The sequence below is a fragment of the Heliconius melpomene genome, chromosome 2, assembly GCF_056956725.1.
Source record: "Heliconius melpomene rosina isolate 202511_hmr_F chromosome 2, ASM5695672v1, whole genome shotgun sequence".
NCBI lineage: Eukaryota > Metazoa > Arthropoda > Insecta > Lepidoptera > Nymphalidae > Heliconius > Heliconius melpomene.
Window position 1 is genome coordinate 7,258,101 of NC_140390.1, and position 18,125 is coordinate 7,276,225.

Consider the following 18,125-nt stretch of genomic DNA (forward strand, 5'->3'; position numbering starts at 1 on the left):
ACGAAGGAGGTTGTACGGTAAAAAATAGACAATGTTACACGATAGAAAAATGCATGTAAAAAAAAAGATCCAGTTAAAAATTGCCTTCACCTACAAAAAAGTTAAAATTAGTGTAATACATTATATACATAATACAGAGATTAGTAATAAGAAATATAATACAAAGGTTAGCTTATAATTTAATTTTGTTATATCCAATATATTTACATAAAAAATTACAAAGAGGACTAAACACACAAACATGGAACATTAAGAGGACGGGGAACTTTATGAGGAAGGCCGTCGTATAAGGGACGGATTAGCTTGGGGCAAGTGAAAAGGATGTGAGGAGGGGAACCGTCGTCTAGGCCACATTCACACAGTGAGTGGTCCCTGACCCTGATCTTAGCTAGTCGTTCAACAATGCATCTCTCATATTTACTGACAGTTGAAGTTTTTTCACATATCAAAGATTTGATTCGTCGGCAGCAGTAGATCTTGGAATGACTGGAAGTGTTTGTGTTGTGACAACTATCAACAATGACTATTTTAACGCTGATTGAGCCGTAAGGGATCCGTCTAACACACGTGAAACTTTTAAAGATCATTATAAATTGTTATGATTATGCACTTATTGTCGAAATAAATCAATCACTTATTGTTTAACGAGACGGAAGATTCATACGAACGTTTTATGGTATTTTTTGTATTTTTTCTTATCTTTTTTAACAGATAAACGAACTTGAATTCGAGAATTAATCATTTTAGTTGCCACTATTAGAAAATAACACTATTTTAAAGTAATTTGCGAATTTAGTTGAAGGATGCGATGATAGAATGGAAATAAAAAAACGTGGTGAACACTTTGAAAAATAAATTATTTATTTATAATAAAATATCACAAAATAAGCACCTATCGGATGTTCTATTAAAATGACGTTTACTTAAGAAATATATGTATTCTAGGTAACCGTAGTTACAATTTAAAAAAAATAGTTAGAAATTAAATGGCGGAAACCTGGCGCAAACACGGACGTCATACGTAAGATATGGAGGTTTATTTAATGTTTTGCAAAGAGCACACCAAAATTCTGCAGGGTGCTTTAAGAAATAAGATTTTAAAGATAAAGAACTGTTTAATGACATATATTCAAAACTCTCTTTGTTTGCTGGGGGCCACGTTGGATATGAAGAACTATCTGAAACTGGTTTCCTGAAAAGTAAATTTAAATGTTTAATCTTAACCAAATAAAAAATAAAAGAATAAATTAAAAATAAGAAATGAATTAATTTTCTCTTTTGATTTTTGCTAGAAACAATTTTAAGTTAAAGGCCTGCGCAAATAAAACTTTAATATCTTTCCCGATGATTACTTATATGGTATATAATAAACATAATTATTTTATTTATTTATTTATTATTATTTAATAATTTAATATAAAAACATTAATATAACATATAAAAAACCAAAAAGGTTTGTAACGATGTTAAAAATGTTCATACTTTACACTATTTTAAATTAACGTTAACGTAAGATATAATAATAAAAATAACAATAATTTATTTAGCAAAAAAACTTTAGTACAGTTAACAAAATTGTGACTTATAATCTAACACGGCGGCAATTAACTTAAATGGAATAGAATCTGACGCCTGAACCAGGATTCCCTGTGTTTCAGGCAATATTAGCAATGAACTAACAAGGTAGATTCGTCAAAATTTTCTTTTCATAATATTCTTCAAACACATTAATTATAAAAAGTTTAGTTCTTACCCAGTAGTAATAAAATTAAGCCATAAGTCTCTCATAACTTTTTTCATACTCCTATACTCTTCTGACAGAGTACTTTCATCTCCTAAATCCATGACCGCCTTGTTTCCAGCATTTGGTCCGACGCCGCGGGCTTGTGTATATTTAATATATGGTTCATTTTTATCGACAAATTCGTATTCATATAAATATATTTGTTGATTGCCAGCTGCTACTTGCAATGCCACCGACGTTGCTGCTCCTAGAGCAGACATAACGTCTGTGAAATATTGTATATAACCTAAAATATTTTTTTCACCTACTGGCTTATCATCAAAATAGAATTTTTTTATTTTATGTTCAACATCTTTTCGTTCTTCTTCATTTATAAAAGTCATGTCTCCAGGAAGAAAATTAGTAAAGTTTTTATTCATCAGATCTTTCCACTCATCAAATTCTTCTAAACGATAAAGGCCTTCCATGTTAGTAATACCATACAACATAGGTAGTTTTGAGAAATTGCCACTTTGTAAAATATTTATAGGGTAGTCATCAAGGAACAGTTCTTGTCCAAAATCACGTTCCACACAAGGCGCAAACACAGATGAAGAATCAAGTCTATGGGCGACATCGATGGAAAATAGAGTGTCATATGTAGCATTTTTGTAAAAAGCTTCTAGCTTTTCTAAATCATCAACATCAACAAAACCTAGTTGGCTTGCAATATTCTTTGCATTTGCCAGGGGATCAATTTGGATACTACTAGACGCAGTATTCGTCCCACTTTCTGGAATTACTTTATGAAACAATCCTTTTGTTATTTTTGAAATTATCATAAGGTCCACAGAACAAGCTCCAGCACCCCATCCATCTATTGTAACATCATTGGGATTTCCACCAAAGTTTGCAATATTTCTTTGAACCCATCGTAATAAAGCCACTTGATCCTTCATAGCGGCATTACCGGGTATGTCTTTAGTACCAAGGCACAGAAATCCATGTGGTCCAAGACGATAATTAAAATTTACAATAATGAGCTTTTTACTCTTTAGCAAATGAATTGGTGTTCTTACATCGCCGTAGTTGTACTGATACGCTCCTCCGTGAAAATATATAAGTACAGGTAAACTTGTTACATTTGTATCAGGCACATATATGTTGGTAATTAGGCAATCTTCTTGAGTCTTGAATTTAGGATCTTGATTCACTTTTATACCATTTAGAGTACGTATTCCTTGTGGACATATCACATAATTTTGAACTGCCTCGTATGTCCCATTCCATGTTGGTGCTGGAAGTGGTGCCTGTAAATATGTATACTAATAAGGGCCAGTTTCAGCGGTTATAAAGTTTTAGATAGTAATCTAATAATAAATGCTATCTTACAGACGGGGTAAAAATAAAAAATAGTCGTTTTTCAAGATTATTTTTCTCATTAATGAACGATAATAGTAAATAACAATGCATACGAGTTGTTACATTTTTAAATTACAAATAAGTATGTAAAAATGAAATGGATGTGTCAAGTGTGTATCTCTAGATGTTACTATTCTAGTTGTGAAACCAAAAAGTATAACTTGTCTGACAGATAAGGCTGTCCGGGCTGTTCTGAACTTTATCCGCCATTGGTCGTTAGTCTCACAATGCAAGAGAATTGATAGTATTTAAAACTTATTATTTTATATTGCAAAAATAGAAGAATTAAAATGTTTGACAAAACAAAGCAAGAAAAAAATTATAATTTATGTCATCACGTAATGATGATATTTGATATTATTGTTAGATTAAATTATTTTTGTAATAGATTTATAAATTATAGTTATTACTTACAGCAAATTTATTGTCTCCAGTAGGTGCTGTAGCGTATGGTATACTATAAAATACAAAATAGTCTTCTCCCTGGGGTCGATAGCCTCGTACAGGTCCTTGATCAGTGCTTATAACACGATCTTCTAATGATGTCGTTAACTTCGCAAAAATACATAATAATAAGCCGATTCGCATCATCCTAAATGCTGTAACAACAATTTTTAGTTAACAAACTAGATATCGATAACGAAGTAATTTAATGATAATATTTGCAGTAACCTAAGTTTACGAAGGATCTATTTTCGATATAACATACCTTTCATTATTCGCCCATAATCATAACTGCCAGCATGTATTTACCAATAGGTGAGGCAATTGTCCATATGTTGAAATATTTAACTATCATACTTATGTTGGACTTATTATTGACAATAAATTCAATTGGACTCACCAAATTGATCATATATATATTAAACTCAGGCAGTTCTTAGCTGTGATTAAAATTAAAACAATCGTATCCCCTTCAAGGTCAAACTGTTATTGTACTACTCGCTAGCCCACTCATATACTACTATATTATTCATATAATGTATGTTTGCAAAGCACTTAAGATAATGTGAAAATGAATTAAACCCTAATGCAACCCGCATTTTCGTAGTTTCAATAAGGATTTTCCAATTGTTTTACACAACAAGGATTTTTTAGTAGGTACCGTAATTTTAAATCTGTGCTACTAATCTTTTCAAGTACTTATTAAAATATATTTAAATAAGTATTTTTAAACGGAAGAAATTATAAACAAAAACCTACCTACTAATAACTACTACAAAAAATATGAAACCAAATATATCGCGCTGAAATAATACATTCAATTCCTATTATCCAATACGTGCAAAGGCATCTAAATCTTCGTTGCTATAGAGGCAGGCGGGTTTTTTTCGAAGTTGTGGTTAATGCTGAAGAGAGTATTCTGTCCCTGATGATAAACAAGCACTACGTGGCTGCCTGTGAGGAAAATTACGGGCCGCCCGCGTGGCAGGCGAGCATTCTACCACTGAACCACCGATGCGTGTAAGGCAGGCGGGCGCGGCGGACGCGCTTGTATAAGCAAAACGTCGCGGGGCGCGCAGGGACGCATGGCGAGTGGAGAGCCGTTTCGCAGCAAGGATTTTTTGATATTGTCACAACTTCTAAACTACTTATTAAAATGAAAAACAGTAAAAGACAGTTTTGATCTACATTAAATGGCCAACGGAACTAATATACTTATTTATATGCTGAGAGTAAGAGATGAGTGAAACTTGACTCGTTACAGCTGATGTGTGAACGGCGTGATGTGTTAACAATTAAATGCGTTTTTCTCTAAAACTATTCGCAATTTCGAAATAGTGTAAACAGTAAATTTTATCTTCGTTTAACGTAGAAAATTAATAAAATATTTTAAAGGATAAGGATTAATACCATTATGGAAAAATATCCCTCACAATCAAAAATATATTGAAATTACAATTTTTAGACAGAAATATGATCACTACACGTTATCCTTAAAAGATACGAATATGCTGTCGCTGACTTTTTTGTAGATCTTATTAAGAGGAACAATACTCCAGTAATTTTTTTTCATGTAGTACTTACCATTAAAGCAGCGCATGCGCGAAAGTGTCTCAACGGGTAGGACTTTATACACAATTATCGTATTTGTGTTAACTTACATAAGAATGTACAAATAATAAACTATATATAAACCTTCCCTGAGAAATACTCGCCCTAATGGTGAAAACCGCATCAAAATCCGTTGGGTGGTTTAGAAGAAGAAGAGTTAGAAAGTTCAGACAGACACGAAAAGCGACTTTGTTTTATAAGATATAGGATAGGATAGGATACGGACTTCTTATGGCGGAACTTATAAAACTTACCTTAGCAAAATATATAATCTTCAAGTTAAAATAATAAATAATATAGTTTCTAACAATATACTACGCAAATATCATAACAATGAATCAATTTAAAAATCCTACCTGTTGATAGCCTCTTAAAATTAAATTCATTAAAAAAATACTCTTTTTATAATGAAATTAAAATTGTCGTTAAACAGCCTGTACATACACGAACTGTCTCTCTAAAGCAGTTATGGATAATGCGAGCCAGCAACGTGTACGGCGAACGCACGTCGGCCGGCCTCGAGAAATATAATTGATATAAATATTACCTACCGAAAATTATAAAAGATCTCCAGTTGAATTTATGTACAAGCGTGAGTTAGGCTCGCCCACGGAGGGTTCCGTACAAAATTGGAGGTCTCGAGCTTTTTCTGAACTTTAGGCTTAGCTTAGCCAGAGCCCTTTTATATAATACCTCACTTGAACAAGCGGCTTTAATACCAAATTCCGAACCACTTTAAGGCTATTATTTTTTGGGATTTAAAAGTTTTCATATAGTTTAGGTAGAAAATATTTTTCATTTTTTCTTGAACTAATACTACCTGTAGATGCTCTTGTTTTGATGAAAGTTACCTTCTCAATAGTTAAGTTTAAGTCTTAATTAATTTAACACAGGGTTAAAGACTGACATAGATTCTTCGGCTCCTTCTTTAGTTTGAAATTAGTTTTATGTATCAATGCTAAAAGTATATTATTGTAACTATCAAATATCAACATTGGTGATATTTTTAAATTTAAAACAATCCCTCAGACCTTCGGGAACAAAAGAACTATATTTATGTGTTAGATCAGACTTGGCTAGTTTTCATATGAATTTACAAAAGGCTTGTATGCCTACCAAGAATTAATATAAAATTTCCTCTTTTATTTTAGACGCTCTTGTTCTTGTTGTTGTTGTTGTTCTTTAAATATGGCGCTCTAAGCGTGCCAGTTCAGCACTAATCACTTTGCCAATGCCACGTTGAATGGAAAACACATAGACGCTCTTTAGAATACATTCATTTATATCAATAAATTTGTAAATTCATCTGAAAGCTAGTCAAGTCAAATCTTACACATAAATATATTGTCCTAAGTTGTAAGAAGACAGGACATTTTAAGTTGTTATAAAATATTTTATGTTAACAATAAATTTCAGGACTGACCATTGAACTTGGAACACATTTATATCTCACTTCTTTTGTCGCTGGAGTCAACTAACCAAGGCATATATCATAATATTAAACTTGGCTCTCATTTCACATTAATTTTTTATAGGGATTGATAATTCTAGACTGTTTGTGAAAATATCTGGGCAATTTCTAAATAATAGTGTTGGTTGTAGAAATAGAGGGCAATAAAAAGTTATCGTATACCACAGGGATAGGTTCGTCGCCAGGGTATTCCAGGGTATTTCCTATCCTCTTTGTTGTTGGCAAAAGTAACTTGCGTTTGAATGAAATGACCATTTTCCAGCGTCTGGCAACGAAGCGAACAATCACTTTGATGATAGCTTAATGATGGTAATAATGACAATAGTGTGAAAACTATAAAAGCATAATGAACATTTTGTAAAATATTTTATTTAGGATCAAATTGAACATAATAAGTAATTACATAACAATATGAGACGTCCGGCTATTAAAATGACTTTTATTATAAATATTTTTTTTTATATGAAATTAAGGGGGACAAAGAGGAAGAAATGGATGTTTATGTATTTTCTTGTACATTTTACACCAGAATTTTAATGCAGGTCTTAAGAAACCTGATCTAAAAGATAAAGAACTATTTAATGACATATAACCAAAATTGTCTTCATTTACTGCTGACCACCGAGGATATGGAGAACTATCTAATACTGGTTTTCTGAAAAAAAAAATTAGATATTAAATCTTAAACTCTCCCCGGTAGATTTAAATATATATATATATATATATATATATATAATATATATAATTATTTTATAATATTAGCAATAAATTAACAAGAAAGATTTATGAAAAATTTCTTTTTCATAATATAATTAAAACACATTAATTATAAAATGTTTAGTTCTTACCCTGTAGTAATAAAATTAAGCCATAAGTCTCTCATAGTTTTTTTCATACTTTTATACTCTTCTGACAGAGTACTTTCATCTCCTAAATCCATGACCGCCTTGTTCCCGGCACTTTGTCCGGCGCCGCGGGTTTGCGTATATTTAATATATGGTTCATTTTTATCGACAAATTCGTATTCATATAAATATATTTGTTGATTGCCAGCTGCTACTTGCAATGCCACTGACGTTGCTGCTCCTAGAGCAAACATAACGTCTGTAAAATATTGTATATAACCTAAAATACCTTGCTCACCTACTGGCTTATCATCAAAATAGTACAATTTAATTTCACTTTCAATTTCTTTTCGTTCTTCTTCATTTTTAAAAGTTAGGTCCTGAGGGAGAAAATCAGTAAAATTTTTATTCATCAGGTCTTTCCATTCCTCAAAATGTTCCAAACGGTAAAGTCCTTCCATATTAGTAATACCATATAACATAGGTAGTTTTGAGAAATTGCCACTTTGTAAAATATTTATGGGGTAGTCGTCAAGGAATAGTTCCTGTCCAAAATCACGTTCCACACAAGGCGCAAACACTGATGAAGAATCAAGTCTATGGGCGACATCGATCGAAAAAAGAGTGTCATATGTAGCATTTTTATAAAAGGCTTCTAGCTTTTCTAAATCATCAACATCAACAAGACCTAGTTGGCTTGCAATCATCTTTGCATTTGCCAGAGGATCAATTTGGACACTACTAGACGCAGCATTAGTCCCACTTTCTGGAATTACTTTATGAAACAATCCTTTTGTTATTTTAGAAATCGTCATAAGATCCACAGAACAAGCTCCAGCACCCCATCCATCTATTGTAACATCATTAGGATTCCCACCAAAGTTTGCAATATTTCTTTGAACCCATCGTAATAAAGCCACTTGATCCTTCATAGCGGCATTACCGGGTATGTCTTTAGTACCCAGGGACAGAAAACCGTGTGGTCCAAGACGATAATTAAAATTTACAATAATGAGTTTTTTACTCTTTAGCAAATGAATTGGTGTTCTTACATCGCCGTAGTTGTACTGATATGCTCCTCCGTGAAAATATACAAGAACAGGTAAACTTGTTACATTTGTATCAGGCACATATATGTTGGTAATCAGACAGTCTTCTTGAGTCTTGAATTTAGGATCTTGCTTCACTTTTATACCATTTAGAGTACGCACTCCTTGTGGGCATATCACGTAATTTTGAACTGCTTCATATATCCCATTCCATGATGGTGCTGGAAGTGGTGCCTGTAAATATCAGTACTTATAAGTCTCATAAAGCAAGGGAATTGATAGTATTTAAAACTTATTCTTATATATTGCAAAAATAGAAGAATAAGAATGTTTAACAAAACAAAGCAAAAAATATGAAATAATTTATGTCATCACGTAATGATGTTAGAATATTATTGTTAGATTAAATTATTTTTGTAATAGATTTATAAATTATAGTTATTACTTACAGCAAATTTATTGTCTCCAGAAGGTGCTGTAGCGTATGGTATACTATAAAATACAAAATAATCTTCGCCCTCGGGTCGATAGCCTCGTACAGCTCCTTGATCAGTGCTTATAACACGATCTTCTAATGATGTCGTTAGTTTTGCAAAAATACATAATAATAAACCAATTCTAATCATCTTAAATGCTGTAACAACAATTTTAAATTATTCAATCTAGATATCGACAACGAATAATAATATTAATAGTAATCTCAGTTTATTATATTAATAAAATATTTTATATATAATCTTTATGTAATAATTTTAACAACAATTATAATACCTATTTAAAATATTTTATAAGCAAATGAGTTTTTTTAAAACTCCTACACTGAAGGAAGTACAGGAAGAAATATAAAAAAATGTATCACCAAATGAATATATATATACCTACGTGTTTAATTATAATAATTTTGGAATAACACTAGTTAAATTCACTTGTAAAAACATTGTATTTTTATATATATAGTCTACAGTGGCGTGCAAAAGTTTAGGACCACTTTTTTTTTCATACACATCGATTAATATATGCTATAAGAAATATAAACTGATTGATCATAGGACATATTCATTTAAATCGATGAGTTGTGTTCATTGCTATTCTTGTAAATTAATTATATATATATATAAGTGTGACTGTAAAAGTGACTGGTTGTGGATTCGACCCTCACTCTTGAAAGTAAACTATTTATTTAAATTTATATATCCAGTTTCGCGTCTAGAATTCGGCGAAAAGTGGGCAACGTACTCTTCTGTGTGCGGGAAACAGCGTGAAGCTGACAGACTTTTTTCGAAAAAAATTCAAAATTCATAAAATTAAAATAACTTTACCAGTACTGACCACGATGCACCAACGAGTCATTGACTCATTAAATCGATATTCTGGGAAATATTTCCAATCATGCTTTTAAAGATGTCACTGTTCCATAATATTAGCGTCATTTTTGGTCTCAAAATAAAGCTCAGGTATGCTCGAAACGCCATAAATTAAGTACTGAACTGAACTGAACTGAAAATAAAGCTTTTGGTTCTGCCATAGGTGTCTCGAATCCAGTGACTACTATGAGCTAACAATGACATGAACTTTTGTTTTTTAGTCTCTTACAAGCTGCGTGGTATGTAAGCGATCGTTATTGTATTGAAAACCCCAATACGAGCTAATTTACCGCGGCCTACTGCTGAATTTTCTACAGATAGATAGACAGATTTTTTCTTTTGATAGTACTTAATAGTAATGCCTTCGTATCATCACGAGAACTTCGTTCTTCCATAGTTCTTATGTTAGACACTAAATATGCATGCATAAAGATGAAAGTCGATTGATTATCATTGCCCTTCGCTTGGTCTAAGTCACAAAGTCACACACACAAATCCAGATCTCTGTTGTGGTATCTCTATCTCATTCATTTATCTTCTGTTCCATTCTTCCTTCTTTCTTTGCACGTAGCTATTTGTAGCTCCACTACACGCTGGTCTTGGCGCGTAGTATTTATCTCTTAATGTTATTCTAGGCTGGCACCGATTTAAAAATTAATCGTTTTCAATAGTGAATGGGCATATAAGAAACAAATACAACTAGGAACAAATTATTTTGATTTCTCAGTTCTTACGATACGAATGCGGCGCTGAACTCTACCGTTCAGTCTCTGTCTTGGACATTAGTTTTTTTGGTCCCAGAAAATTAAGGATAATAAAACTAGAATATTATATAAAACAAAGTCAATGCAATATATTAAATGTTTAATAATAATAAATATAAAAGTAGCCATACACATCTGTATACATAATTTACATTAATTAAATAAAAAAATAAGTGATAATAATAGTTTTTATTACCTATTAAATTCTCGTTGATTTTAAAAATTCTTTGTTTCTTAAAATAATAAATTTTAACAAACAAAACCGACCTCAAGCAACGAACTAAAAAGTAAAAAATATCGTCGTTAAAATATGCATGTACATTTTAGCATCTTATATTGGATGTCCAGAAGGTGGGGTTGAATATAAACTATACAAAAACTTTAAAACTTAAAAAAAAACTTTAAATTTATTGGCATTATTACTTTTTCTACAAACATAAAATAACATCCTCAAGTTTATATACGAAAAATTAAATCTCCACCACCAATTATTATCAATGCTTCATAGTACTTTTCGATAGCATGTTTACAATTTCTTGCTTGTATGATTTGTTGTAGAAAAATGTGAAATAAAAAGTGTGCGTGAACGAAGCAGAAGAGCAACACGAGCCTGCACCCGTGCACGCTCGGCCTTCAAAAAATACAATTAACCTCCAAAAAATGCAATAAATCATATTATATTTGTGTTAAAATAACGCTTAAATAAGCAATTCATATCAATATAACTGAATTGTCTTCCTACAGACTTTCAGTTGCGTAAATATGAGGTTTAATAATTTTAATCGCAAAATAATTAAAGCGTAAAAAAATAAAATTGTTATTTATAGTGTTTAGATAACCTTGGGCCCGCACCAGTATGACTCAAAAGTTGGGCTAAGAGTGGGGAATAGAATATCTTAATACTAGGTTCCCTAAGCGTACCCTTCTTTACCTATGGATATTGGATGAGCTATAGACAAATATTTTATTATTTTTTATTTATAATATTCTTATATTTATAGCAAGATAATTAACAATAACGTAAATTAATATGGAGCAGGTGGTACAGGAGCTCTATAATATTGGTTATAAACAAGGTCCCAAAACAAGCTGCGGTGACTCAACAATGAATCCTTTAATTCCAGAATAGTATCCAACTTCATGTATGGTCCTCTGTAATCTGATACTGGAGGCCACGTCGGATATGAAGAGTTCTTTGGGAAAGGTTTCCTGTAATTTGAAATAAATATAATTAGTTAAAATTTTAATTTTTTCTTGGTTATGTTACATTTTAACGAAATTCTCAGAGTATTGTCACTTATTTATATATATTTCATTAGCCATAAGAATTTATAAGCATTTACTAAGTTGCAACATATATAAACTACGTTATCCAATTGCTTAGTACAAATTATATATAACATATAACAATTATTATTACTAAAGTTTATAATTACCCATTATGTATAAAATGAAGCCATATGTATCTTATAAGATTTTTAATTCTTTTATAATTTTCTGAAAAATAATTTTCATTCGGTTCGTCTAACAGAGCATACGTTTGGGCACAATGAGTGGCCCCTCGGACGGTTGTATATGGAATGTAGTCTTGATAATGATCCGCATAGGCGTATTCATATAAGTAAACTTGATTATTTCCAGCTTTTGCGTGTAATTCAGCTGTTTTAACCACACCATATCCAAACATGGCATCTGTAAAATAATCTACGTATCCTAAAATGCTATCTTTTGTAACAGGCTCATTTCCAAAATAAAACTTTTTTATCATCATAGCGACCACATCCTTTTCTTTATCATTTCTAAATCCTAAATCTTCAGGAAGGAACTTGCTGAAATTTTTATTCATAATTTTCTTCCATTTTTCAAAATTATAAACACGAAAGATACCTTCCATGTTACCAATACCAATTAATAACGGTAACTTAGCAACATCTCCCTTTTTTAGTATATTTATGGGATAGTCATCTAGAAACATTTCTTCACCGACATCTCTTTCAATGCACGGGGCAAATACTAAAGACGAATTTGTGTGATTAGTAACGTCTATACTAGTAAGAAGTTCAAAAGATGCGTTTTTATAAAACATTTCTAAAGAATGAAAATTGTTATCATCCTTAAAACCGAGTTCTTTTGCTATGTTCCTAGCATTTAGGATGGGGTCAATTTGAACACTAAAAGATCCAGTACTCGAACCACTTTCTATTATACCCTTGTGAAACAATCCTCTGGACATTTTTGAGATATATAGGAAATCTACAGATGCTCCCCCTGCACTCCAACCATCGAGTGTAACATCATTAGGATTTCCACCGAAGTAAGCAATATTTTTTTGGATCCATCGGAGAAAAGCAACTTGGTCTTTCATACCAGCGTTACCTGGCACGTCTTTTGATCCAAGACAAAGGAATCCATGCGCGTTTACACGGTAGTTAAAATTAACTATCACTATTTTTTCTTTTATTAGTAAGTGCTTTAACGTCTCCACATCTCCATACCCAAATTGGAATGCCCCACCATGAACATGGACTAATACCGGTAGATTTTTATCTTGCGTATCCGGTATATAAATATTTGCAATTAGGCAATCCTCTTGCTGGTTCAATATAAAATAGGGTGAAGGATATTGAGGGCATACAACATTTTTGTTCACAGCTTCTAAAGTTTTATCCCATGATGGTGGTGGAAGAGGTGCCTTGAATAAAGAGTATTATTAAAATTTCTATAATACGATCTAAAAATATAGGCTATCTGATTTCAAACAAATATATTAGGGTCATAATCAGAAAAAGTGTCCTTTTTGTGTCTTTTCTTGTCCCGCTACTTTGAATGCGTTTTAAAAATACAATTTTAAAGATAATTTAAATATTTTGCCATTTACGATAAATTTATTTATTAACTTAAAGATTTTTGTAATATTTTAAATGTATTATGGCAAATAATAGTATTTGTTGTTAGTTGCAAAAAACCTTTCAAAATGCTTCCATACAATTTTTCGTGTCCCATTCACCACTTTACTTTTTAAGAATTGATTTGTTACGAATATTTATGGTTTTATTTGATTTCAGATATGTTTATATTACATTACTTTATGCATAATATTAAATAGAACTACTTTTATTGATACATTATTTAATAAATAATATATATTAGTTAAGTAAATTTGTCCCAAAATATTGTCTTTTTGTTACTCAGGGCTAGTAACGTACAATTAAATTATGAATGCAATTATTTTCGATGGTGTTTAATATTATTTTTTGTTGTGGCACCATATTTCTAAGAGGCAATGCTGTCGTAACTACAACCAGTAGTGTACTCGCAGCAGTTGAGGGGTTCAAATGTTTTAGAGTGAATGCGTGAAATTACATCTCAGGGTTATAAACGGCTTTTATTTTGGTAAGTATTCTATAATTTCGTTTTCTTGTTTATGTTATTTGCTTCTTTTTACAAAATCTCAAAAAAGAACTTCAGTACTTGCAGATGCAACACGAGGCTTATGAGCAAATATTTAAAAGGGTTAGAATTTCTCAGATTTCATTCTCAATTTCGTTATATTTCGTTACGTAACGAAGTTGAGAAAATATGAAGCCTAGTTCACAATTACGGTACCAATGTTTTCTTATATATGTTTATAATAAAATTGTATCGAACCGGTGCTTGTATATGGAAGATATGTATATAAGAAAAAAAATTGCTGGCATATGAAAAAAACTATTAGTGACTTTTCATAAAGTAAAGTAACCAAAAATAATGATTTTTAAGTTTTTTGCTTGTTTGCTTGTTTGTCTGTGTTTGTGCACGCTAATCTCAGAAACAGCTCAACCGATTTAGTTAAAAATATTTTTTTATTCTTCCTGAAATTAGTTGTGATTTTGTGATTATTTTTTTTGATAAATATTTTTGTATTTTCAGTAATAGTAGGGGCGGCGAAGAGGGGACTTTGTGGAGTCATTCGAGCGCATCAGATTAAGATACTGGGGATTCCTTGTACTCGGTTACGTACTTCCACCAAATATGAGCTTCCTATGTATGGCCGCGCGTCTAGGATAAAGGATCAGATTAATAAAAAAAAATTGATCATCGGACATTCTCGAGCGCGTCAGATTAAGATAGGGTAAGTTAGTTACATGCTAAATCGTGTATATTCCACTAATCTGACAATTTGAGAGTGACGCAAAGGAGGGAGAGGGCTCCAAAGTTGTAAAAAAAAAACGTTATCTGGACATTCTCGAGCGCGGCTAATTTTTTTTTTATTTTGAAGGGAATCATTCAAGGATTACGAAAAACATATAATCTGACAAATTCCACAAACCGAAGTAATAGAAATTGATTGATAAAGTTTAATATACCTAAGAATTGCATATATTCCTCTCACCGTATTTCTATTCCTATCGCACTCTTTTTTTATTTATTGGTCCCTAACTCATCAATGAAGATGATAAATTAAAAAAAATACTTGAAAAAAAAAATTTTTTTAGTACTTTTTTTTTTATAAATACAAGTATTCTATTTCAAATATACATTCTTTTAGTTACATTCTATTTCTTGAGCTTTTCTATTGATTGCTGTGTGACAGTAAAACAGACTGGTTGTGGGTTCAATCTCCATTCCAGGAGATGAAATATTTATTGAAATTTATATTTCCATTTCTTCGCTCTGGTGTCGAGGCAAAACAGTGACGTTAAGTGCTGCTACTTAACACTCAATGCCTTCAAAATTTGGCAGAAAGTGGGTTAACCTTAGGTTCCCTCTGCCTACCCTGCTGTGTGCGGGATATAACGTAAAGCTGACTTGTTTCTTGTATTAGTTTAAAAAAATATTAATAATTGTCAGATTAAGCAAGTCCCTTCAGATAATCGTCTGATTTTGAGATATCACGTCTAGGGCATGAAGATGAACCATATATATCTTAATCTGACGCGCTCGAGTATTTCAAGATGACGATTTTTTTTTGCATTTTCAAACAACGATTACGAGCTTGCGTCACATCCAAATCGTCAGATTATTACATAAGAGCTTTTTTTTAGGTTCACTTAACACCCCCTTAGAAAATCTGACGCGCTCGATAATATTTTTTTTTTGCCATTTTTAACTCTTACCTACGACCACCTCCACCACGGAAACTGTCAGATTAACATATTTTCATGCTTAAGAAGACGTAGGCAATTGATGATATCAATATCTGACGCGCTCGAGTATGTCCATGGAACAGTTTTTTTTTTACATTTTTGAAAATCTATAACCCCTCAACCCACCGGTGAAACGAAATTTTTTATATGACATTTTTTTCTTGTTATCATCTAAGCTTCGCAACCCAATAGGTCTCCATGACGCTCGAGTGACTCCAAAGTTTGCTGCTTCGCCTCCCTAACTACAGGGTGAGTCATATTGAACTTTCCGGTTTTGGAAGGACGTTGCACGAAGAAGGGAAGGAGTAGAAGGGTGGGGATGGTGTCATTAGACGCGCCATGACATGCAGTTTTAGTGTGAGCAATGGCTTGGTCGGGACAACATCGTGCGTTCGTAGTTGAAGAGTTTATTAAAAATGGCGGCTCCGTGATCACAACACAGCGTGCGTTCCGTTTACATTTTGCTATTGGTCGACGTGATCCCATTCCCACTGGACCAACAATCAGAAATTGGGTATCAAATTTTAGAGCAACATCATCAGCATTAAAAACAAGACCACAAGGCCGAATTAGGACGTCAACGTCAGCGGAAAACGTGGATAGAGTGCGGGCTTCAATTCAACAATCCCCTCGGCGTTCTGTTCGGAAACATGCCGCTTCACTAGGATTATCTTTCAGTAGTGTCCGTAGAATTAACGCAGAATCATGACAACGATAACATCTGGTTCCAACAAGATGGTGCTACAGCCCATACATCCAGGCGTTCAATGGAAATCCTGCGACAAATGTTTCCCGGTCATCTCATTTCTTTGCGAGGTGACGTTGGGTGGCCGCCGAGATCACCTGATTTAACCCCCTGCGATTTCTTTCTCTGGGGTTACCTGAAGGAAAAGGTGTACACGCATCGTCCCCGAACCATCGATGAACTGAAGGCTGCAATCACGGAAGAAATCAATGCTATTCCGCTGAATATGACTCGACGAGTAATGGACAACTTCCGGGAAAGGCTTCAGCAGTGTGTGGTCAATGGAGGTAGACATTTACAGGATATCATTTTTAAAACCAACTAAATTAAAACTGCATGTTATGTGCTTTCAAACAATAAAATAATTTTTACTGCATGTCGCTTTGTTTTTAATACACACCTTATTGAAATCGGAAAGTTCAATATGACTCACCCTGTATAAGCGTCATGGCTCCTATGTCAAATGCTGAAACATAAAAGATATAGAGGACGTCTTAAAAATACCAATCCTATTAAATATGAAGATATGCGGAATAAACACTTACAAAGAATTAAACTTAATTCCAGTGGTAACGACTCAAATTTTGATATATTTTAAAGTGGATTTAATTTTATCATTAACTTTGTGATCTCTAACTAGAAATATAAGTTTATTACGTTACGAACTAGCATTATTATATTGTTAATATTGTCACTTTGTTATGTTTTCTTGTTACATTTATAATCTGTTAATTCAACGATAGAATCTTTAAAATTTTAATTTGTGTCTCAGTAAATAAAAAAAAACAATAGTTTTATTCATATAATATCCTTATTTTGTTGTGTATAATGCTTTATGTCATCAGTTTCGTAACAAACATTATCAGTGTTGTTACTTATCAGTTACGTTACGAATTCGAAAATGTCCACTTTTCTGATTATGACCCATTACTTACTTTAAATCTGTCATGTCCTTTTGGGGCTGTTGCGTAAGGTATACCATAAAAAACAAAATAATGCCCTTCAGGTCCTCTATAGCCTCTTACGGGTCCTTGAGGTATGTTGATTACAAGTGACTGGTTGTATCCGCTTGTTGCTGTTGATATTGTGCTTAAATATACCAGTATGCTATAGTATATAATTTTCATTATAGTGCAGATACTTGTAAAAGAAAAAGAAATAGTGTGAAAAAAATTATAATATCTGAAAATCACTATACTACATATCTGAAACAATATTATACTATAATATTTTATTATACTGGACTATGTATTAGTCAAACGATTAAAAATAATAATCTGTAAATTTCTTATAATAATTGAATATAATGGTTCTTATATTCAGAAAAATCTAATTATTTATAACATCGGTATGCAACGAGTGTCTGTCTCTAATTATACAATAAAGAATAAAATCTGAACAGTAGGGTAACAATATATCTTGATATATGAAAAAATAAAAGTAAAATTAAATATTAATAAAATAGTTTTAATATGCTATACTTTTCTTATAACTAACGATGAGGGCAGTTATACAGGAAGCTCTCGCTCTTCGCTTACCTTTGGAAGAGCTTTGAGTTAAA

The 18,125-nt window shown here is 32.2% G+C and overlaps 3 protein-coding genes across 5 annotated transcripts; all 3 read right to left on the bottom strand.

Moving 5' to 3' along the window:
* Positions 1 to 838: 838 nt before the first annotated feature.
* On the bottom strand, positions 839 to 5,679 carry LOC146540657 (esterase FE4-like). Of its 3 annotated transcripts, none has more exons than XM_085200426.1 (4): positions 5,557 to 5,679; positions 3,560 to 3,744; positions 1,754 to 3,033; positions 839 to 1,192 (listed from the first exon to the last, which is right to left on the bottom strand). In XM_085200426.1, exons 2-4 carry the CDS (start codon positions 3,734 to 3,736, stop codon positions 976 to 978), a joined length of 1,674 nt encoding a protein of 557 aa, XP_085056552.1. In that variant the 5' UTR covers positions 3,737 to 3,744; positions 5,557 to 5,679; the 3' UTR covers positions 839 to 975. The 3 variants fall into 3 exon arrangements, with proteins under 3 accessions (XP_085056552.1, XP_085056544.1, XP_085056536.1); XM_085200418.1 differs by lacking the exon at positions 5,557 to 5,679 and adding an exon at positions 3,990 to 4,120; XM_085200410.1 differs by lacking the exon at positions 5,557 to 5,679 and adding an exon at positions 3,855 to 4,103.
* A 1,420-nt stretch (positions 5,680 to 7,099) lies between these two features.
* On the bottom strand, positions 7,100 to 9,191 carry LOC146540658 (esterase FE4-like). The gene is made up of 3 exons (XM_085201971.1): positions 9,015 to 9,191; positions 7,520 to 8,799; positions 7,100 to 7,326 (listed from the first exon to the last, which is right to left on the bottom strand). Exons 1-3 carry the CDS (start codon positions 9,189 to 9,191, stop codon positions 7,140 to 7,142), a joined length of 1,644 nt encoding a protein of 547 aa, XP_085058097.1. The 3' UTR covers positions 7,100 to 7,139.
* Positions 9,192 to 10,884: 1,693 nt separating this feature from the next.
* Positions 10,885 to 17,740, bottom strand: LOC146540659 (esterase FE4-like). Its single transcript, XM_085201873.1, has 3 exons — positions 17,500 to 17,740; positions 12,130 to 13,385; positions 10,885 to 11,902 (listed from the first exon to the last, which is right to left on the bottom strand). Exons 1-3 carry the CDS (start codon positions 17,689 to 17,691, stop codon positions 11,719 to 11,721), a joined length of 1,632 nt encoding a protein of 543 aa, XP_085057999.1. The 5' UTR covers positions 17,692 to 17,740; the 3' UTR covers positions 10,885 to 11,718.
* Between the last annotated feature and the right edge of the window lie 385 nt (positions 17,741 to 18,125).